Source organism: Micromys minutus, assembly GCF_963924665.1.
Source record: "Micromys minutus genome assembly, chromosome: 17".
In the NCBI taxonomy this organism is placed as follows: domain Eukaryota; kingdom Metazoa; phylum Chordata; class Mammalia; order Rodentia; family Muridae; genus Micromys; species Micromys minutus.
This window is the reverse complement of record NC_137952.1, coordinates 3,050,112-3,072,685: the sequence shown is the minus strand read 5'-3', so window position 1 is coordinate 3,072,685 and position 22,574 is coordinate 3,050,112. Positions and strand designations below refer to the sequence as shown.

At 48.4% G+C, this 22,574-nt stretch overlaps 1 protein-coding gene across 3 annotated transcripts in view; it reads left to right on the top strand.

Moving 5' to 3' along the window:
- Positions 1-3,840: 3,840 nt before the first annotated feature.
- PRDM11 (PR/SET domain 11) overlaps positions 3,841-22,574 on the top strand; it is a gene marked incomplete at both ends in the record, with an annotated part of 39,707 nt that continues 20,973 nt past the window's right edge. For all 3 annotated transcript variants that reach the window (XM_080931575.1, XM_080931574.1, XM_080931576.1), the window contains 3 exons: positions 3,841-3,959; positions 4,266-4,369; positions 4,789-5,051. In XM_080931575.1, coding sequence (XP_080787701.1) covers positions 3,841-3,959; positions 4,266-4,369; positions 4,789-5,051 — 486 coding nt within the window. The remainder of the gene's footprint in view (positions 3,960-4,265; positions 4,370-4,788; positions 5,052-22,574) is intronic.

Here is a 22,574-nt window from a genome sequence, read left to right as displayed (position 1 = left end):
GCCACAGGCCTCTCTACTAGGAGGTGGAGGTGCTATCTAGAGACCATTTGATTTGGACTCTCTATGTGTTTCTTCTTCTAGTTCCTATGTGTTTTCTTCTTCTAATGTGTCCCTTCCCATCCCCATTGCATGCCCTCATCTCTGGGCAGCCGATAAAATACAGCCCTTATAAAGCATTGGTACTCAGCTCCCTAAGTCCTCCCCTCAGTCTGTATCCCAGTTCTCCCATAGGATGCCGTGGGAGTTAGGATTATTTCTGGCTTACCCTTAAAGATTTGCTAAGGCTCAGCACATAGCCTTTTGATGTGACTGCTGATGCTGTCGTCTACAACGTTGATACTCTAGACCGTGAACAAAGCAGGTCTCTAGAGAGAGGCACAGAGGCTCACACTGCACTTTCATGGGACCCATGTTCACTTCCCAGCATGCACATCAGGTGACTCACAACCACCTGCAACTCCGGCTGCAAGCCATCTCAGAGCCTCTCTGGTCTCCATGGGTACCACCACTCACATGCAATTTAAAATAAACTTAAATCAATAAAAAGCTTTGAAAACTATTCTAGATTTATTTATTTTTATTTTATATGTATGAGTGCTTTGCCTGCATGTATGTCTGTGCACCACATGCACGCTTGGTGCCCGCAGAGGCCGGAAGAGGGTGTTGGATTCTTTGGAACTGGAGTTACAGATGGTTGTGAGCTTCCAAGAGCCAGGGATCAAGCCTGGGCTGTCTGGAAGAGCAACAAGTGCTCTTAACTGCTAAGCTATCTCTTCAGCCCCTGTAAAATAATTTTTTTTTTCAAAAGGAAAAGAAAATCTCATGATGTCTTAAGTGAGTTTGTAGTTTTGTGTTAACCACTCTGGGGTGCCCGTGAGCCTGTGAACCAGAGGTTGGCGTTGCCAGGACGATGAGAGGCTCCAGAGCCGACACTGACACGCCTGTTCCTACCACTGCTCCAGCCCCTCGGTGCCAGCCTCGTTTTCTTTCCTGCTGGGGGGGGCAGTGGTACATAGAAGACACAGTGCATTTTGACCCGGGTCATTTGACCTTCAGTTTATTTGGCAGATACGTGTTCTGTGGGGATGGGATGGGCCTGAGACCAGGATAGATGCTCAGAGCGCAGAACTGAAGGGAGTCTCTCCCATGTATCACAGACTCCCTGGGAATGGAGGCTCCTGCAAGTTTATGCTCTGGCCCTTGAGTGCTATCCCAGTCCCCATGTGTTAAAGGTGGTCAGTCAGAGAGCCTGGGAAAGCCATTTGTCCTGCCCTCCGGGAGCTTGCTACTGCAAACTAGCTAAAGGCCATTATTAAATAACAAACAAACAAAGAACAGGTCTGAAACATTATGACCAAGACTGGTTGAGGCATTGTGGGGGTGTAGGGGTCAGTGAGGACATGGGTGGGATTCTAGTTCCCAGGCACTGTGGCTGGTGTAGACAGGGGCCAGAGAAGGGTAGCACTGCAAAATGGTCCTAAGCTGTGTACTCCCAGAAAGCCAGAGTTTGTCACTGATTGACTAAAAAAGAGAAATCCAACCTAGTGGAGACCATTTTAAGCTGCCCTTGTTGGTGCTACCTGGACCAGCTTTCTTTTTTTTTCTTCTTATTTTTATTTATTTTACATCTATCTATCTATCTATCTATCTATCTATCTATCTATCTATCTATCTATCTATCTATCTTCGAGTCAGGGTCTCACTATGTAATTCTTCTGGCTGTCCTGGAACTTGCTGTGTAGACCAGGCTGGCTGCCTCTGCCTCCTGAGCCTTGGGATTAAAGGTGTGTACCACCATGACTGATCAGCTCTCTGGCCTGGGGTTGTAGCCTCTTCCACATTTATTTTCTGTCCTTGTCACCCACCACATCTGATGGAATCTATCATTAGCCACATTTGTCGGGAGAAGAGTAGGCTCCTGCAAGTTATCCTCTGACCTCTACACACGTTGATGACCCCTCTCCACATTAGATAGATTTACTGAGAGAAATGAACATGTGAGATAACATTATCAGTCAGCTTGACAGCCGTGTTCAGGTATCACAGACAGGTCACATAGCTTCAGCCTCCCAGGTCTGAAGGTTAAGGGGTCAAAGGTCAAGGTGCACTCACTCAGATAAAGGCTTTCTACCTTGCAGGTGGGATTTTTCTACTGTATCCTCACTGGCAGAGAGACCTGTGTCACCTTCCCCTAAACGGTTACCTGACCCTGACCAACTTATCCAATCTTCGTCTCCTCTCCAAATAGTCACTTTGGGATTTAGGATTTGAATGTAGGGAAGCGTCAAGTGTTCAGCCCCTAATACCTGCTCCTGGGCTGCACAGCTTGTCATTGAGACTTGAACTCTCAGAGTGCAGGCTGTTCCCAGATGCCGTTCTTCTGGGACTCCTTGCAACTGCATCCCAGTCAGCCTGCGTGACCTTGGGGGCCAGTCCCTTCTCAGCCTTCAGCCCTCCGCACCCATTTTCTCTGCGGGTGGCTGGGGAGCCATCTCCCGGGCCCGGAGGTGGAGCAAACCGCCGCGCTCGCACCCGGGGCGGTGCAGGTGGCGCAGGGCGCCGGCTGCGGTGGCCGAGGTGGGTGTCGGAGGCGGCGCTGCGGAGGCGGCTGCGGGCCGCGCGCGACCGTCCGCGCGTGAACCCGGTGCTGTCCCCTCGGCAGCCGTCCCCCAGCCCCCGCCGCTCGTGTCCTGCGAGCCCCGCGCCCCTCCCGTCCGCCAGCCAACTGCGTGCCCCCAGGGCCGGCAAGAAGCCACATGCCCCCGCAAGGAATGCCGGGCTGCCGGGCGGGCGGGGGGCGGGCCGGGCTGCGGCGCCCCGCCGCGAAGGTGGGTGACGGCCGGGACGCCGCCCCCGTGCACACTTTCCCCGCGGGCCACACACGCGGTCGAATGGCGGCCCCGGGGCTGGGGGCAGGGCGCCCTGTCCCCTGCGGTCCCCTGGGCGCGCCCCCCGCGTTCGGGCTCGCAGGAGGGGCAGGCCGTGCCGCTCCCCCACCCCACCCGCCGCCGCGGGCTTTGGGGCCCCCGGTGGGGAGCAGGGGGCTGGTGAGCCGAGGAGCAGGGGTGTGGCCAGCGGGGGCCCTGAGGAGTGAGTCACACACACACTCTGCTTGCCCAGTCCCGGGGCCCCGGAACGGTCCCAAGGCCGAGCTCCTGCACAGTCCTCTGAAGAAGAGTGTCCAGGGGTCTGGCATGAGGACCCTGGGGAGGGGCGGCAACCAGGTTCTGTGGTCAGGGCGGTAAGCATGCTCTGGGGACACTCCCGCTAGAGAGAGAGGTGGGCTTGGAGTCAGGGCAGGGCTAGCCCTGGCTGGCACACAACCAGATCCCCAGCCCCGTCTGTACCTGCTGTGAGCTGCCCAAGGGGCCTGGCTTCTTGCTCCTGGCAGCCCCTTGCTCGGGGCCTCACAGCCAGCCATGCAGAGCTCATTTCAGCTTTCCACTCCCTCGGGCCCAGTTGGATTTGTGGAGTCCCCCTTCCTGCCCACTTTGGCAGTTTGTCAGGTTCTTGGGGGTTCCTTGTGTCCTTTGGAATTAGTGTCCAGGCTGTGCTTCTCAGGCCTGCCTCCTGGCCTGAGCTGCCCCTGGGCCTTGACCCCTTGAGGCTGGTGGCTCCAGTCGTCCCCAGGACCAGCCAGGGATAGAAATGGCATTTCCTCTTGGCCAGGCTACAGCTGTTTTTGTTGTCTGAGTTCTCAAGCGCTTCCTCTGGGGATGGCAGGGAGGGTAACCAGACTCCTAGGGACCCCTGCTCTCCCAGCCACTCACCCCTCTTCCCCTGTCTCTTTCATCTTCTTCCTGTGCTGGTTCCACCTCCCTTGCCTGTCCCCAGGACAGAATGACTGAGAACATGAAGGAGTGCTTGGCCCACACCAAGGCGGCTGTAGGGGACATGGTGACCGTAGTGAAGACAGAGGTCTGCTCACCACTCCGGGACCAGGAGTATGGCCAGCCCTGGTGAGGCCCCTGGGTGGTGACTTGAGGACGGGAGGTGGGTGGCTGTGCTGGGTTGGTTGGGGACCCAGGGGATGTTCTTACTGAATGCTAGCCTTCCTTACTGTACAGCTTCTGGGGTCAGAGGTGAGCAGGCACTAGATGCACTAGGGCAGAGTTGCCCAGGGCCCTGTCAGGAGTCCCTACAGCGAACAGCCTGTGGGAGTTCTTTGCTCACCTGCAACTCTGTCCTGGTCAGTCTGTCTGCCTCTTGGGTTGTCTCTGATGTCTTGCTTTTTTTTTTTTCCTGTGGGCCCTTGCCCTGACCAGCTCTCAGAGACTGGAACCATCTTCCTTGGAAGTTGAACCCAAGAAACTGAAGGGAAAGCGTGACCTCATTGTGACCAAAAGCTTCCAGCATGTGGACTTCTGGTGTAAGTGGAGCTGAGGCTCTGGGTGACTCCTCCCCTCACCCCTTATCCCTTCTGCCCCTGGGTCATTGTGCCAGAGTTGCAGTGAGAGGTATTCATCTGGGACACATCAGGGTTCAGCAGCAGGGTCTTAGAGTCCACAGATGTACACATGACCCCAAACCCATTTTTTTTAAAACTTGAGACAGAAGCCTTGACATTAGTAGCATGTCCTTCAACCCCCCAGGGAGTATCATAGGTTATTGCTTCTGATGGATGGGGGACTGCAGCTGGTTGGGCAGATCTAGGGTTGGTAGACTTGAGCCACATGCAGTGTGTTTTCTACTGCTCCAAGTGGCCCCCAGTGTTTCCCTAGCCAGAAGGGGGGCGGTTCTTATATCCCACCTGTACTGAACTTTCCCTCTTCTTCACATTCCTTTCAGTCTGCGAGTCCTGCCAAGAATACTTTGTGGATGAATGTCCGAACCACGGTCCCCCTGTGTTTGTGTCCGACACACCAGTGCCTGTGGGCATCCCAGATCGGGCAGCCCTCACCATTCCTCAGGGCATGGAGGTGGTAAAGGAAGCTGGTGGGGAGAGTGACGTGCGGTGCATAAGTGAGGTGGTCCCCAAGGGCCACATCTTTGGTCCCTATGAGGGGCAGATCTCTACCCAGGACAAGTCAGCTGGCTTCTTCTCATGGCTGGTGAGTGTCCCCTGTACCATTTATTCCCGGGGAGAGGTTGACCTGGGGCTTGGGGAAACAGTCAGGTGATAATTTATGCCTGCACAAGTGCTTGTATGCGGCTGCCTATGGACGTGTGTGTTGTGGATTGCCCTGGTGCTGTTTGAATTTTGATCCTAATTCCCCAAGAAGGGCTGCCTAGTCACGTACTCAGGTGACTTCATTGGAACCCTCTTCCCATTTTAACTTGTAAAATAAAGGCTAGAGCTGGTGATTGGGCAGGGGAAGGGAGCTAAAAGGTTTGAGGGGGAGGCCAGAGAAAACAGGGGGTCAGTGGAGGAAGAGGAGGTGGAAGGAAGATGGAGCTGAAGCAAGTGGCCTGGAGAAACTGCAGTTATAAGGGATCTCATAGCTGGGGAACAGAGTAGTGTAGTGGTAGATCAGCCCGGTCTAGGCGCACAGCTTGTATTCATATTAACTGAGTTGTGTTTTCTTTGCACGGGCTTATTTGGTTGGGGAGGTTACCGCAACACACATGAATGAAGGGTCTTGTTATCCTCTTGTCCAGCCATGTGGCTTTTACCCTTTGGTGTTTAAAGGCCATGCTAAGGGACCCTACCTCGGCACCAAGCAGATGAGTCGTCATCAGATACTTAAGACTGATTTTCCTAAGTGTCCTCCTGTGTGCATATGGCTGTGTCATATAAATACCACGAGGTATTTACGAAGACCTCAGCCAACCCCTCTTCCAGAGTGGAAGACCTGTAGTTGGGGGTTGCAGGGCCATAGAACATGATATTCTGCTCAGAAAATGGGCATGCCAGGTACTGGAAGGAAGGCCTTCTGAAATACAGGCATGGTTCCCATTGTTGAGAGCCAGAGCTCTCCTGGAAAGTCAAGCATCAGACAAGCATGCACTTGTGATTGTTGCCACCAGAGGGGGAGCACTTTGGGACATTGTGTTTGTGGTACCTGGAGCCTGTATAGGGAATGTCAGCAAACTTTACTGTGTACTTTCTAATGGCCTTGAGTGTATAAATGTATCACTTTCTTCTCTGTGCCTGTTTTGTGACACAGGCTAATAAGAGCTACCAGTGAAGATGATTCCAGGTGGCCTTGCCCCTTTCTTGGGAATGTGATTTCTAAGTCACTAAAGCATTTATCATTGCTTGATGTTACTGCTGTTGGCCTGGTTGAAGGCTGGGTTTCTTCAGAGTAAGCACTGAAGGATGAGGCACAGCTGGTCTTGGAAGGGGATAGAACCTCATCCCATGTGGACGGGAGAGATGGGAAAGAAGTTGGCCATGGTGGCAGTGGAGATTAGCAGAGAGGATGGTGGGGGTGGGGGCTGAGCAAGATAAATCTCCCAAGACGGAGGGCTCAGGGAAGCTGGTGATGGTGGCCAAGCAGAACTGTAGCTGGTTGTGGCACAGGACGTCTTGACTAAGGGAAGATATTGGGGCGAAGGTTCACCCGGGTGAGCCTAGTGAGGACTTGAGGTCCAGAGGTGGGCGATTCTGAGAGGTTCAGGAGGGAGAGCCCTGTGGCTGGTGGGACAGCTAGGGTGCCAAAGTGAAGAGTAAGGGCTTTCAAAAACACGAGGGGTTCCTAGGACTGCTCTGGGGGAGAGGTGAGCAGTGGGTGGGGCATAGGAAAGCAGCATGGCCGTTTACAGCATACGTATGCCTCTCTGAGAGAGTGCTAGGTGCTAGGCCCAAGGCAGGCCAGATCAGGTATAAATGCTACCTTCATGGGCAGGAGATGGAACTAACCAAAGACAATGAAGTGCACATAAAACTACTGGTAGTTGTGAGATAAGACACTAGAAGAGAGTGAAGAACCAGGGAAATCCACATGGACTGAGGACAGAAGAGGCCTGCAGATGCTGAGCTGGTCATCTGTATTAGTCAGGGCTCTTCACAGAAACAGATAAACTGAATCTCCCTCTCCCTCCCATATATGTGTGTGTTTGTATATGTATGTGTATGTATGTGTGTGTGGCATGTGTGTGTGCGAGTGTATGTATATAATAAATTATATATATGATTTATCAGAATGAGTGTGGTCCAGCTAATCAAACAATGGCTGTGTGTGAAAGGAAGGTCCCACGAATCAAGTAGTTGTTCAGTCCGTGAGGCTGGATGTCTCATCCGGCCTTCAGTACTCACTAGAATCTTGAGGTAGCAGACTCCAATGCCAGTGAAGGAGTGGCCTTGCTAGCAAGGCGAGGGCAAGCAGGCAAAGAACAAAATCTTTCTTCTTCCACATCCTAATATAGGCTTCTGGCTCAAAGATCCAGATAAGTGGATCCCCCATGCCAAATTAAGAAAAAAAAAAATCCCTCACAAGAGTTTCCCTCAATTCTTGGGTTTCACTTAGTTCCATATGTAGTCAAGTTGACAATTAAGAGCAGCCATCACTGGGGCTGACGAGATGGCTCAGTGGTTAAGAGCACTGGCTGCTCTTCCAGAGGTTCTGAGTTCGATTCCCAGCAACCACATGGTGACTCACAACCATTTGTAATGGGATCCATTGCCCTCTTCTGGTGTGTTTGAAGATATCAACAGTGTACTTGTATAAATTAAATAAATAAATAAATCTTTAAAAAAAAAAAGAATAGCCATCACATTACCAAAACACACGTCGGTGAGAGTTATCAGATCAGTAGACCGGCATGAACAAAGACCCTGTAGCAGGAAGGGGCCCACATTGTGTCTGAACAGCAACCGTGGTGCTGGAGAAGGTATGGAGGTTTTCCAGGGGGGTCTCATGCAGACTTCACTCTGTGAAGGATGCTGGGAAGTTTCCAGGTTGTTTCAAATGATGATGAATGACCAGATAACTTTAGTTTGGCTGTTTATTTAATTGTTTTGCTCTGTGTATATGTGTTTAGAGTGGTGGTGGTGGTAGTGGTGGTGGTGGTGGTGGTGGTGGTGGTGGTGGTGGTGGTGGTGGTGTGTGTGTGTGGAGGTAGCATGGGTGGAGACAGGGACAGAGACATAGAGGCAGAAGGATGGACTTGAGGACTAGATAGGGGATGAAGGCCAGTCAGGGTGGGATGGCTTCAGTAAGGGAGCCATGTATCAAGGTCAGCTTAGGTCCTCCCTGCCTCCCATGGAGCACTTCTGAAGGGAAGACTGCCAGGTGGAGAGCCGGCTGAGAATAACTGAAATCCCAGTGTTGGTCTTGTCGAGTGGCGATGTCCGCAGACAGTTCTGGGACATGCAGAGAGAGTATAGAGATGTGACTTACAATGACAGGCTGCTAGTGGAAGTGGATGGGGCCCTGCCTCAGCATCAAGGGACTTCAACAGTTAACAGTCCAGAAGGGAGCATGAGGGGAGGGAGCTGCACTGAAGGAAAGCAGGCCTGGAGAGGGGCCTGCCTACATAGCAAGAGAGGCCTACAAAGACTGCAGGGCCAGTGGTGTCTCAGCTGCTAGGAAGCCCAGGATCAGGGCCCAGAAGTGTCTATTGGATCTTGTGCCCACAAAACCATTGTTGCGTTATAGGAGCGGTAGGCCTCAACCTGGGATCTTGGGCCCATATGGTCTTTGGCCATATTGACAGCTCAGAGTGGGGAGGCATGCTACTGGTACCTCAAGGCAGGGGGGGGGGCAGTGCTAAGTGGTTTGCACTTCCCAGGACCTCAACCCACAACAAAGGCTTATCAGTAGCTCCCTTCCGGAGAGTGTTGGAGCGAGGCACCTGATTAGCATAGAGGTAGCCTGTAGAAGACTTGACTTCTCAGAAATTGCTAGAGTTCAGAAGTGAAAAAGAGAGATAAGAGAGGTGGGTGGTGATTGGAGGGTCAGGGGAGCTGTTGTTAGAAAGAAAGCATTCTTAGGGCCAGCAGGAGGAGTGCTTTGGAAAGAAATAGGAGGTGAGAACACCATCATACATGCATTTGTAGCACCTCTGGAAGGTTCTTCAGAAGCTGCTGAGTATAGAAAGGGGTGGATCAGCACATTTTCCATCACTAAGGGGCAGCCCAGGGTAGGTAGGTGGGTGTGGTGGGCTAGTTAATGGCTCTTTGAAGATTAGTGTTCATTGCCAAATTGGTAAGATCTGGAGTCACCTAGGAGACAGGCTTCTAGGAGATTATTGAGCCTTTGGGGATTGTCTTGATAGGTTGATCAATGTGGAAAGATCCATCTTGGGTGGTGGCATTCCCTAGGCAGGATACTGGACCAGCTTCCTAGAGCTCTTGTCCACGTGACTTCTCCAATATGATAGACTCTGGGATTGTAAGCCAAATGACCCCCCCCCCCCCCGCTTTTTCCCTTAAGTTAGGTTTGTCAGTATTTTATGACAGGAATGAGATTAAGATAGGCCTCATACTGTCCTTGTTCTTGTCCCCAGATCTTAGGTTTTCTGGCTGGGTTCAAGGTAGTTAGAAAATTCTTCCATGGAGGAAGACAAGAGCTTCAGAGTCAATTAATTCATGGTTTCTGTTGACCTCCCAGAAGTGGAAGAGACTGGGAGGTGTTAGGTCTCAAACGTGGGACAAACAGCAAACTAAGGTGCCTATTAACATATCAGAATGGACTCTGGCTGCCAGTCTCCCTCAGTCACTACCTGTTTCATAGTTTTCTGGCTGGTATACCGCCCCTATCCATCCCTCCACCCCTAACTCTTCAGCCCAGGGCTGAGCTGAACCCCCTTCCCCAGCTTCTCTTTCCTCTATAACTCAGCCATTTTAGCTGAGAGATCCTTTTAGTCTCTGGTTTTGATCCTGGCCTCTTGGCTTCTGGTTCCTGTCTCTTCCTCCCTGGTTCTCTCCCCCACCCTTTCTCATGGCCGGCTTCAGTCTGGATCGTTCCTGATGCTTCTACCTGTGTTCTCCCTTATATGTACAATAAATACCTCATCCCCTTAGGAGCAGCCATGTCCTCTTTGGTCTTCTCATCCAGGAGGCAGGGATGCTCTTAGACTAACGGAGGAGGCTTGTGGGTCAGGGACTTCTGCTAAAATGTGGAAGGTGACAAAGGGAGGAGGCTAGGCCACATAGTGGGCCTTTGACCTTCCAAATATCAAGTAGTAATCGATACCAGAGACCTAAAGAGAAAAGACCAGAAAGGCTCAAGATAGCAGGAACTTCTCTTTCTGTGTGTGTATGTGTGTGTATCTGTATATGTGTTTGTATTTGTACATGTGTATATCTGTATATATGTGTGTGTGTCTGTATATATATGTGTATCTGTATATGTGTGTATGTGTATCTGTATATGTATGTATCTGTATATTTGTGTATATGTGTGTTTGTGTGTCTCTATGTATGTGTATGTCTCTGTGTTTCTCTCTGTGTGTATGTGTACATGTATGCGCCCACATATGCCAGGAACAACTGTTTATACCTCACTGCGAGCCCAGGGAGCAGCTTGTCCTACTCAAATGATAAGTAAGAAAGGAAAGGAAAGACCTGGATCATGATGCTGATTTGGGGCCAGAATCTGGAACCCCTGCATCATAAACGAGCTTCACTCGTTGGTCAAATTCTGCTCCTAAGCTTTCCTGGTTACCATCTTTTTCTTATCCTTTTTTTCCTGGTTTCAGAAGCCCTGGCCTTGTCCAAGAAGACGTGTTTGAGGTTAGAGATGCCCTGTCACTAAATGCTTGCTGTACAGACATGAGGACCTGAGTTTGAGACGTAGAACTCATATGGAAAAGCATGTTGTGGTGGCTAGCTCTTACAACCCCAGCAGTGGGGAAGTGGAGGCCTGCAAATCCCTGAATCTCCCTGGCCAGCCACGTTAGCCAAATGAGTGAGCTCTGGGCCAGAGAGAAGCCCTGTTTCAAGAAAAAAAAAAAAAGTGAAATAAAGTAGTCTTGGGAAAAAACAACACACACACACACACACACACACACTACTTTTTGCACAATAGTTCAATGATACGTGTTCATGGCACTCCAGTGGGAATGGGGCCCGATCATAGTAAACACAACCCTTAGTGTTTATTGAACCATGTAACACCTGTCCAGGGGTGGACTCCCCACTTACAGTACTGCTCCTCTGATTCTACCATGTTCCTTCTGTACCGTGGTGTCTTGTCGTTCTGCTGGGGGTGGGGGGGAGGGGAGCAGTGGGCCACTGCCTGGCTGCCCTGGAGTGAGCTTCATGCTCTGTTCTGGCTGCTGAGACAAAATACGCCCCTTTCTCTGCTCTCTCAGCCCAGTGGAATTTATCATGCTGTAAATCATGGATCAAAGTCTCCCAGCCCCCCACGCCACACCACACCTCCCCAACAGATGCTGTGGGCTAGGAGAGCACCGCAGACACACGCTTAGAACCACTGTGTAACCCTGTGGTTTGGAAAAGAGGCAGAAGAAAGAGGAGCCAGCAGAGGTTTCTATTTTAAGTTTTTCATCCAGTCCATGTTTTGTTCCATAGAGGATTTAGGGCAGCCGAGCAAGGTGTGTAAAACAGAACTCAGTGGGGTGGTACAACTGAGAGAAGAAAGAATCAGCAAGCCTGGAGTCTCACGATGTGGCCTGGAGTCGGACGTCTATCTGCTGTCTCAGGGGGTTCACAGAAGCACAGAACCTCAGGCTTGTCCATCGGGTGAGGGGACACTGGAGAGATTGGAATGTGTGTGTGGGTGTATACAGGTGAACAAGTGTTTTGCCTGTGATTGTGTATGTGTGAGTATCTGTGTGTGCACTTTTGTGTGTGCTGTTCAGGCCAGAGACTGACTTTGGGTGTCTTCCTTGGTCTTCCTCTACCTTATGTTCTGAAACAGTGTTTTCTCTTCTCGAACCCAAATTTCATTGATGGGCTAAAGTGGTTCATCAGTGGGCCCTAGGATTCTTCTTGTTCCTCAGCATCACCGTGCGCTGCTCTTTGTGGGTTCTGGGGGTTCAAACTGCGTCCTCGGGCTCATGTGGCCACCTGCGTCTCCCCATCCTGAACAAGAGCTCTTTTTGAGCGTTTTTTATTTAACTTCTACTAAGTCTTAACTACAAAAGTTTCAAAGAGCTTGGTGTGGTGGACATACCTATACTCTGAATACCGAGGAGGCTAAGGGAAGAAAATAGAGCTGGAAAGCCTAACCCCAAACCACCTGTTGCAACAGCTTGTAACATTTATGCTTGTATTTATAGTTGCGTGTATATGGGTCTGTGTGTATAGGTATAATCCAAGCATTTCATAATGTAGTTTAAGGGGTTGGCGAGATGGTTTAGCAGTTAGGAGCATTTGCTGTTCTTCTAGAAGATCCAAATTCAGTTCCCAGCACCTATGACTTGCAGCAGCTAACAACTGTCCATCACTCCAGCACTTTCTTCTGGCCTCTCCAGACAACCTCATACACATGTAAAAATAAGTCTTTATGTTTTTAGTTAGAGGCCACGAAGCACCCAGTTTCTGCCCATTGCATTGCAGAAGCATCCCCAGACGAGCTAGGGATGAGGGAGTGTAAATTGTGTTCCAATAAAATTTCATCTAGGGTCTAAAAATCTGAATTGTATGTGATTTTTAAATGAAATTTGAATTTCATATTCATGTAAAAATCCATAAAAGTAAATTTACATGAAGAAAAACATTTTTAAGAGCATTCAAAAACGTTTATTTTTTTTTAAAGGTTCAAAAGCCATTCTTAGTTCACAGGGGTATGTGGAAATGGGGTGAAGGCGTACTGGATGTGTCATCAGTGGTTGGCTGTCCTGTCCTATGTCACTCCAGGTTGTTACCCCTGGCATGTTTCCGTGTTCAGTGCTGTCTTGTCAACGTCTCTCATAGGAGTAATGCCCTTATGAAGGCCTCCCCTGGAGCCATTCAAGGACACACTGTGGTCAGACTTCTTAGCCTCCTTTTTCTCCTTCCTGAGAGTGATGCTTACTAGATCGCGCAGGCCAATAGAATGTGCACAGGATGCCCCACAGTTTCAACTGATCTCATTCCTCACTTCCTGCCAGCTCAGATCATGCATTTTCCCCACAGCAGTGCCGTGTCTTTCCCATTAGGGGGTATGGGGAGGGAAAGGCGGCAATAAAAAAAGAACTAGAGTGAGTTTGCCATGCACAGTTGAGACCCACAAAATCATTTGGACATGACACACAATAGCTTCACAGATAGTGCTTCTGGTAAAGTTGTTAGAGTCTCTGGGGTCGGAATGCTCATAACTTTGTGTTATGCGTACGTGTGTCCACGCGCGCGCATGTGTGTGTGTGTGTGTGTGTGTGTGTGATGTGCATGTGTTTTGCACACATATGTGTGCATGCCATGGAGGCCTGAAGCAAACATTCATTGTCTTCTTCATTTGTTCCCCACTACATTTACCAAGGCAGGGTCTTTTGCTTGGCTTCCTGAGTACTGTCACACATGCCCAGCTTCTACATGGAGTCTGGGGATGTGAACTCCACTTGTGCAGCAGGCACTTTATCCACCAAGACAATTTCCTAGTAATCTCTTTATTTTCCTTGTGTTTGTCCCTGGCTTTGATTACTGTTACCACCATGAGGAGCTTAGGAGCTTTGCCAGAAGGAAGATTTTATTTACTTAGACAGTGTGTATCTGTCCTTTGGCCACTGTCTAATGACAAGTAATAATAACTAATATTGCATAATCAACCCTTGAGTGACACAAGCTACCTCAGTGTCATGAAACACAGCCATCAGTATTTTCTGGAGTGGGCCAGATCAGGTCACTTCCTCTTCCCCGCATCCCAGCTTTGTGACACAGTACCCTGTGCAGGATCAGTAGTCCTTGTGACTACAGAGTCGCCAGGATATGACTCCATTCTGTTGGAAACCCTTCTAAAACATGGTATGGTACTTCACATTTCTTGTTTGCTTTTTCCCTCGGCCATTCCAGTTTGCACTTGTGTTACCTGTAGGGCAGGCAGATTCTTCTAGGTTTGCTCAAGACTCTTCCTGCTCCAAGCCGTCCTTGTGAGTCCCACCTCATATACTTCTTAAGGTCTACCTTAGGACCTGAAAATGTCCTCTGCTTCCCTGGGAGCCTGCTCCTCACCCTGAGGAAGGGGTGGGTGGTTGGTACTGACACTGGTTCTGTGGGATCAGTTACTCTTCTCAGGCAGAACCATGGGACCCTTAAGGGGAAGGACTGTCTAATGTGGCCAGAGGGCTCGGACTGTTCTCCAAATGACTGGAAGTACAGCTTTGAGCTTGTCATCTCTTCTCTCACAAGCACACAGCCTCTGGAAGACACCTGGGAGCTATAAATATTGATGTGCAGTGGGCCTGGTGCCTGTGGTGGTGGGCAGGTGACAGGCTGCTTTGATTGTCCTTGGCCAACTTCAAGTGGCTTCACAAAGAGACAAGGATGGTGAAGACTGCATACAAGATCTGGGTTCAAGTGAATAGGCCTTATTTAACACATCTCCAGGGCTAGACACACACACACACACACACACACACACACACACACACACACACACGCATGCATGCGCACATGTAATATTTTGTGTGTGTGTTTATGGCAGTGAATACACAGAAGTAAAGAAATCCACTCCACAACAGTTCTAGGAAAAATCAGAAATCACGAAACTCTGAGAGGCGGAGACAGAACGTCTGGCAGTTGCTGAGGGCTGGGGCACAGGGAAGCAAAGCACCAGGTGTCTGTCATGTAAGATGACAGGTCCTTGAGGTTACTGTAGAGCTCAGGCCTGGAATGCACTGCGTGTCAGAACTGCCGAGGGCAGTGCAGATACTTCAAGGAGTCGCCGTAACAATGACCGTTAAGGCAGAAGTAGGTTAGGCATGGGTTGGGCTGATGTGCCAAGATGTGCACTTCTTCCCAGACTCATCAAAGGCTGTGCCAATCGAGTCAATCAAAACCACCCAATAAGGTGTTTTTACAAACAGAAATGTTATCAATAGCAGTTTTAGAACAATAAAAGGAAGTCCCCATGGCTTCATGAGAATAATGACAATGGACTAAGTCTCTGAAACTGTAGGAAAGCTCCCCATTAAATGCTTTCTTTCATCAGACTTGTCTTGGTCATGGTGTCTCTCTACAGCAATAGAACAGTAAGACAGTCATTGGTACCAGGGCCTAGGGTATAGGTGTGATAGGTTTATTATAATGTTTGCTGGGGGACATAGAAGACTTTGGGACTTGGGGCTAGAAAAGCATCTGGATGCTTGTAAGTGGGGCTAACTGGGCCACCATAATGGGATCATGGAAGACAGAGCTGGGCAGTCTGAACTGTGAGGACCTAGATTAAGGAGTTTTAGATGGGAAGAACATTAGAAGTGTCCTAGAAACCTCTCCTATAAGATGCTGGCAAAGATTGTAACTGATTTACCATTGTCCTAAAAATCTGCCCGAGGCTAAGCTGAGTTTTGTGTTGATGGCACTGGTTGAGGAGATTTCGAGTCTTCATTGTATGTGTAGTTATTGGTAATCACTCTTGCAGACCTATAATGAGAAGGAGCAAACTGTACAACCAGAAATACAAAATATATTTTGTGAAAGAAAGCACCAGGAAATGTGATGTCTGAGGCAGGTTCTGTGCCCAGGGAGAAAAATGTATAAAGAAAAGCCCGATACTAAAAGCAATAAAGGTCTTGGTGACCTCAGGATAGGACCCACCCAGCTAAGGTTCTAACTATGAAAAGAAACCGACAGCAGGCTTCAGCAGTGAGGGAAAGCACCCACAAGAGCAAGCTGATACACATGTCATTCAAAGAGGGGCCGAATTCTTGCCCCAGCAAGCAACCAAACTTGGCAGCTTTGGCCACAGAGTTCTGGCTTTAGAGTCAGAAAGGGTTTGTGGAATCTCCATTCATAGCTAAGGAAAGTTGCTGAGGCCAGGCATATGTGAGGAGTGTCCCTACGTGGAGGCCTAGAGAGACCATTGTGTGAAGCTGTGCCGTTGAAACCTGGATTTGCCTTGGAGATTCCAAGGTGTTGGATATGTCAGAGTCCTGGGAGACACGTGGAGTAGAGCTGCTAACCTCTTAGGTTAGGACCCAGCCAGAGAGTGTGCGGCAGTCAACAGAGCTGAAAGAAGTTAAGGATCTAAAGAGTATTTTGACATCAGACATAGAGATGCAGAATTTGGAACACATCCTGCTGGGTTTTGGTCTTGTTTTGGCCCAATATTTCCTTACTCTTCTCCCCTTTGGGATGGTAATGTGTATTATATGCCCTTGTATGTTGGAAGTATATGATCTGCTTTTGATTTTGATTTTACAGGGGGGTTACAGTTAAGAGATTGCATGAATCTCAGAAGAGGCTTTGAACTTTTAAAGAGTGATAAGACTGTGATAGAATGTGGGGATTTTTGAAGTTGGACTGAGTGCATTTTTGTATTACGATACAGCTATAAGCTCATGGGGCCCAGGGAATGGAACGTGGTGGTTTGAGTAAGAGTGGCCCCAGAGGCTCATACATTTGAATGCATAGTCACCAGGAAGTGGCACCATGTGAAAGGACTGGAGTCATTAGGAAGTGTGGCTAGCTGGAGAAAGCAGGTGGGCTTTGAGCTTTCTAAAGCCCACACCAAGCCTGGTGATGCTCTCTCTGCCTGTCTGTGGATCAGGATGTAGCTCTCGGCTACAGCGCCTGCCAGCATGTCACCATGTTCCCACCATGACTGACGATAACAGGTTAAACCGTAAGCCCCCAGTTAACTGCTCTCTTTCACAGGGGTGGCCTTGACCATGGTGTCTCTTCAAAGCAGTAGACTAAGAATTCTAAGTCTTTACCATTGTGTTTCTAAAGCTGCTCCTCTGATAGCATGTTCTGAGGAGTGGGAATGAACAGCATCCCGAATGGCAGTAAAGCTAAGCCCAGGACATCCCCCAGAAGGTAGAAGCCACAGCTTCCGTGTCCTTCCCAGTCCAATCACATCTCTCTGCTCCACTGAAACTGTAAAGGACCAGAAGGTAGTTAGTGCCACTTGGTGTTGACTGGCATATACCACGCCACAACGCAGAAGTAACAAGAGGGAGTACTTGGCCTTTTGGTCATAGACATGATGCTGATACCCACCATTACCCTCTGCTGTGCTCAGCGCTGAAGGGCTGCAAGGTGGAGTTACAGAGAAAACTTGTCTGAGGCCACACGTGCAGGTCCTAAATTATGAGCTGGCAGACGTAATATAGGCATGCAGTGTTGGGCATGCAGTGTTAGGCATGCAGTGTTAGGCATGCAGTGTTAGACATGCAGTATTGGGCATGCAGTGTTGGGCATGCAGTGTTAGACATGCAGTATTGGGCATGCAGTGTTGGGCATGCAGTGTTGGGCATGCAGTGTTGGGCATGCAGTGTTGGGCATGCAGTGTTGGGCATGCAGTGTTGGGCATGCAGTGTTGGGCATGCAGTGTTAGGCATGCAGGGTTAGGCATGCAGTGTTGGGCATGCAGTGTTGGGCATGCAGTGTTAGGCATGCAGTGTTAGGCATGCAGTGTTGATATAAGGACTAGACTCTGCCATCCATGGAGGTCCTGGTATATACTAGGGCACCTGTCATCTGATCTGAGGAGCTTGTAGAGGAGGAGGAGAGGGGAGGTCTGAGCTGCAGTACATATGACCTTCACATCTTAAACTTCATGTATTTGTGCCTGTGTACATGCACATGTGTATGTATGTATATATGTATGTATGTATGTATGTATGTATGTATGTATGTATGTATATATGTATGTATGTATGTATGTATGTATATATGTATGTATGTATGTATGTATATATGTATGTATGTATGTATGTATGTATGTATGTATGTATGTGTAGAGGCTTTGTTGTTTGGTTTAAGAATCATTTATATTTTTAGGAATCATTTACTTTTAAGAATCACTTATTTTATGTATATTTTTAAGAATTATTCACTCATTTTATGTATATGAGTACACGGTAGCTGTCTGGGTGGTTGCTGGGAATTGAACTCGGGACCTCAGGAAGAAACGCTGAGCCATCTCTCCAGCCCACTCACCTTTGTTTTGGAAACAAGGTTTCTCACTAACAGCCCCAAGACCCTCCATCCCTCTCTGCAGTGTCAGGGTTACAAGGTCACAGCACTATGTCCAGCTTTTTTATTTGGGTTCTGAGGATTGAAATTGAATGGAAAAGAAAAAAAAAAGAAATTAAAAAGGAAAGAGTGTGTGCTCCTGGGTAGGGTGGGGAAAAATTAGTGTAGATAAAGGGAGTGCATAGTCAGAGGCATGACCAGACATGAGGGAAGGTAGAGGGAGAGGGGAATCAGGTACAGCCACTAGGAGGTCCAAAAATGGAGAGGTAACCAAAATGGCTGGATTATATAGGGAAGAGCAACCCAGCCCCCTGAGCTAGAGAATTCAGGGTGGGGACGGGGTATGCTAGCCATATCCTAGGTAGGGACTGAGGGATGCTGGGAGAACCTGACTGGGAGAACTCTGATATGTTAAACAGGCACCTCAGCAGCATGTCCAAGGGGCTGAGACATAACAGAACTCAGGTCTTCACATTCGACTGGCAAGCACTGTTACCAATGGGGACATCTTCCCAGTACCTTGTTACTGTGACAAATGAGGAACACCCCACTTCTCTCCTCTAGCAATAGAACATAGCTGAATGTTTAGAGTGTCACCCGTGTCCTCTGATTCTATGAGTATGGCCATAGCCCTGTGCTGGTGTGTGACCACCTGCTGGTAACAGTGGGGTATACGTGTGGGTTTCTGGGGTGTCCTGGGGATGGAGTCCTGTGTCTCATTATGTAAGCCAAGGTCTCCACCAGGGTGTTGCATTCCCAGGGCCTGTTGCTGGGACAGACCATGTGAGGGCCAAGCTAAGAGCTGGGCTCCTGGCTTCGGTGGTTTTAACCCCAGCCTACATTATGCTGGGGAGCAGCAGGAAGCAAGCTGCAAACCTCGTGCCCCCTAGAAAGAGACTAGCCTTCCATAAGCACCTAAGACCTCCCACTAGCCCTGCCTTGTAAAAGTCCCATCACTTTCCAAGAGTACTGAGCAAAGGGCCAATTTACTGCCTCAGGGCCCTCTGGTAACCTACACAGGAGCTATGCATGCTGGCCGCAGGGCCATTACCAGCAGGTGGTCACACCAGCACACAACAGTGCTTACAGGACTGGGCAGCTCTCTTCAGTGCTGGGAAAGTAGCAGCTGAGGAGTGCTAAGTTCTGAGGGCTTTGCTTTCCTTTATTTTGTTTGGTTTTGTTTGGTTTGGTTTGTTTTGTTTCAAGACAGAGTTTCTCTTTGTAACAGCCATGGCTATCCTGGAACTCACTCTATAGACCAGGCTAGCTTTGAATTCACTGAGATGGTCTATTTCTGCCTCCAGAGCACCATCATGCCCAGCCATGAGTGGTACCTTTTAAAAATGTGATGGGGCTGGAGAGATGGCTCAGTGGTTAAGAGCACTGACTGCTCTTCCAGAGGTCCTGAGTTCAAATCCCAGCAACCACATGGTGGCTCACAACCATGTATAATGAGATCTGATGCCCTCTTGTGGGTGTCTGAGGACAGCCACAATTTACTTATAATAAATAGATAAATCTTAATAAATACATAAAAATTAGAATGTGAAGTGTGTTGCCTTATATGTTTTGAAGATGGATGTGTCTCACGGATGTTTTAAGGAAGTTCAGCAAGCTAATAGTTGGCAGTTGGTACAGGCTGACCCAGTGTTTCTTTAATAACATATCAACACTGTTAGGTTTTTGTGGGGTTACCCCCTTGCTTTTTACTTAAAAGGCTCTTTGTTTTATCATCCATCAATCTGCCAGGATTCTACCATGTATATACACTAAGTAAGGCAGTGGGGCTGCTATTAGGGATGTCAGAGACCTGTGTCTTCTCCACTCCTTTGGACCTGGTGAGGGAGCCTCTCATCAGACTCACAGCTAATACCATACCATCAACAGAAATGTTCTTTATCCCTGGGGTCGTGAGGAAGGTGATGGGATGTCATGGGACTAATGCTACGGAAGGTCAGGGCTGTGGCAGGAGAAAGCTAGCTCAAATCAGGAAGGCCCACAGAAGTGACATACTCTGAAACACACAGATTAGAGGGGGATGGGTACCCACACCTCAGCGAGAAACCGTTTTAACAGGATGTGGTCACTTGGAGGCCATTTCAGTGAACTCCCAACATTAGTTACTATTGCATGACTATAATTAAGTACCTAATAGAAAAGAGGAGAGGAAGAAATGCTTATTTTAGCCCAGGTTTGAGAGGAATTGAGACCATCACAGCAGGGAAGTGCCCACAGAGTGTACAGTGTAAATGGTGAAGATACCTCACATCTTAGGGGCTGGGAAGGGGCCAGGAACCAGAGTCTGCCACCTAGGCGCCTAAAGTCTTCTAATATAGTGGCACCCTTCAAAATCGTGCCACCAGCAGGGGGCCAACAGTCAAAACAAAAGTCTGCAGGGGACATTCCAGACCAGACTGTAACATTTTCTAGATTTTTGCAAAATAGTATCACATGTTGTTCTTAGGAGAGGAAAATGTATGTGTCAGAATGGGGTGGGGGTTCCTACTGGCTCAGGATGTGCTGAGGATGTCCTGTCAGGGAAAAAGTAAAAAAGGAGTTGGAGCTGAGAGGGTCTTTATTTGGAATTTATAATTTTTTATTTATTTGGAGTGTGTGTGTGTGTGTGTGTGTTTGTGTATGTTGTATGCAGGCAGGTGTGTCTGTGTATATGGTGTGTGTGTATGTGTGTGTGTGTATGTTTTGGTTAGAGGATGGCTCTCAGGAACTGGTTCTTTTCTATCTGCATTTGTGATCTGGGGACTAAACCCAGGTTGTCAGGTGCCTATAACCACTGACTCATCTTCCTGCCTCAACTTGGGGTTATTCGAAGCAAAGGGAAAGATCTTCGCTGAAAGTGACTGGTGTGCATTTCGTTGGCTCTTGCTGTCAGCTACATTATCCTCTTATCATTTCTGAGATGATTCATGAATATGATTCCTTTAAGCTTATGGAAAAGATGGGTCTAGGCATGCACCCAAGCTGGGCTGACTGGCCCTCAGAACAGGCTGCAGTGAGTGAGGGTCACAGAGAGGCTGCGTTATGTTTCCCTACTATGAAAAATACCTGAACTGCTAAAACAAAGAAAAGTCTATTTTGGCTCACGGTTTGAAGGTCCCAGTTCATAGTATTTGTTCTATTAATCCTAGGTTTGTGGTGAGGCAGAACCTGGCTGTAGGAACCTGTGGAGGAAGGTGTTCACCTCACGGTGAACAAACAAGCAGGGAACAAAGAAAAAACACATCATAGCATTGTCCTGAATGTAGATCTTCCTCCTAAAGTTCTCAGCAACTCCCAAAATAGCACCATCATCCAGAAAACCACGCGTTCAACACAGGAACCCAATGTGCCCAGTTGTTCATGTTCAAACCATAACAGGCCAGAGTCAATCAGACAGCTGGGCAAGGCTCAGATGTACAGACCTGGAAGGTTATGACCATAAATGTAAATTTCATCATAAGCTCAATGAGAAAACCTTGAGATGACGAAAGTCACATGGTCTGATGACAACTGACAAAAGTTTGTTCTGCCATTTTTGAGAATGGTGGAGCGCTAGCAGCAGTGTAAAGGGCTTGTGATTTTTTTGCTCCACCAAGTCCTCCAGGAACCAGCCTTGATCTAACAGGTTTCCCCAATCAGGAAATGTGCGTCTTTTGTGATTTATACCCTAACCAAGTCATAGGAATGAGGAGGACGGATCTTATCACTGCAGAACCCAAAGAGACAAACAAAAAAGAGGTAGATTTTCAAAAAGAGTCAATAACGCTGAAAGTGAAAAATACTAGTCGAGTGAAAGATGCTCAATACGAAGGAAGCAAAGCACTGGGCATGGTTCTGAGCGCCTGGAGTCCCAGCACCTGGGAGGGCGACGGTTCAAGACCAGCCCAGTACCTAGTGAAGGTGTCCCTCAAAAATTCTACAGACCAGAATGAAAACAAATCGTCAAATAAACAAGTGGAGTAGGAAAGAAAAGCCCTGGTGGATGGGCAAAGCTGGAATAAATGGAGAAACCACTGGTGGGTTGAAAGAGCGCTGAGAAATGTCCCGACACTGCTCTGAAAGACAGGGTAAGCTACGGAGAGGCCGATGAGCTATTCTACGTTTATTTAATAGAAATTCTACCATAGGAGGGTGGGGTAAATGAGAGGTTGTATTAAAAAAACATAAAAACTGAGGAATTTCCAGAATTAACTTAATTTTCATTAAGTAGTGAAGAGAACTTTATAGTCTTTGCTTCCCAAACACAGTGCAAATGATGTCAAACAGTAAACAGAAAGATCCTAGACTGATTATCTGCAGAAGAACCACAGTAGACTAACAGTAGGTTGCCTATAACAGGTCAGGAAAAAACCAGAGACACCATTGGAGAAGCCAACAACTATGCTCTCTGATGTGTCTTCTTATCTGAGTGTATCTCTCTTTCTGCCTTAACCTCCAAGCTTAATATCTGTATCAGAACTGTCTTTTAAGCCCTTCACAAAGTAAGGGACAACTTAGAATTCCATGGATTTTAATACTCAGAATGATTATGGAGTACAGACACTTGGTCATAGCTCCACCCCAAACCTCAAGGATCTTGAGTGTTTGAAATTTTGGCAGAGGACGAGCCCTT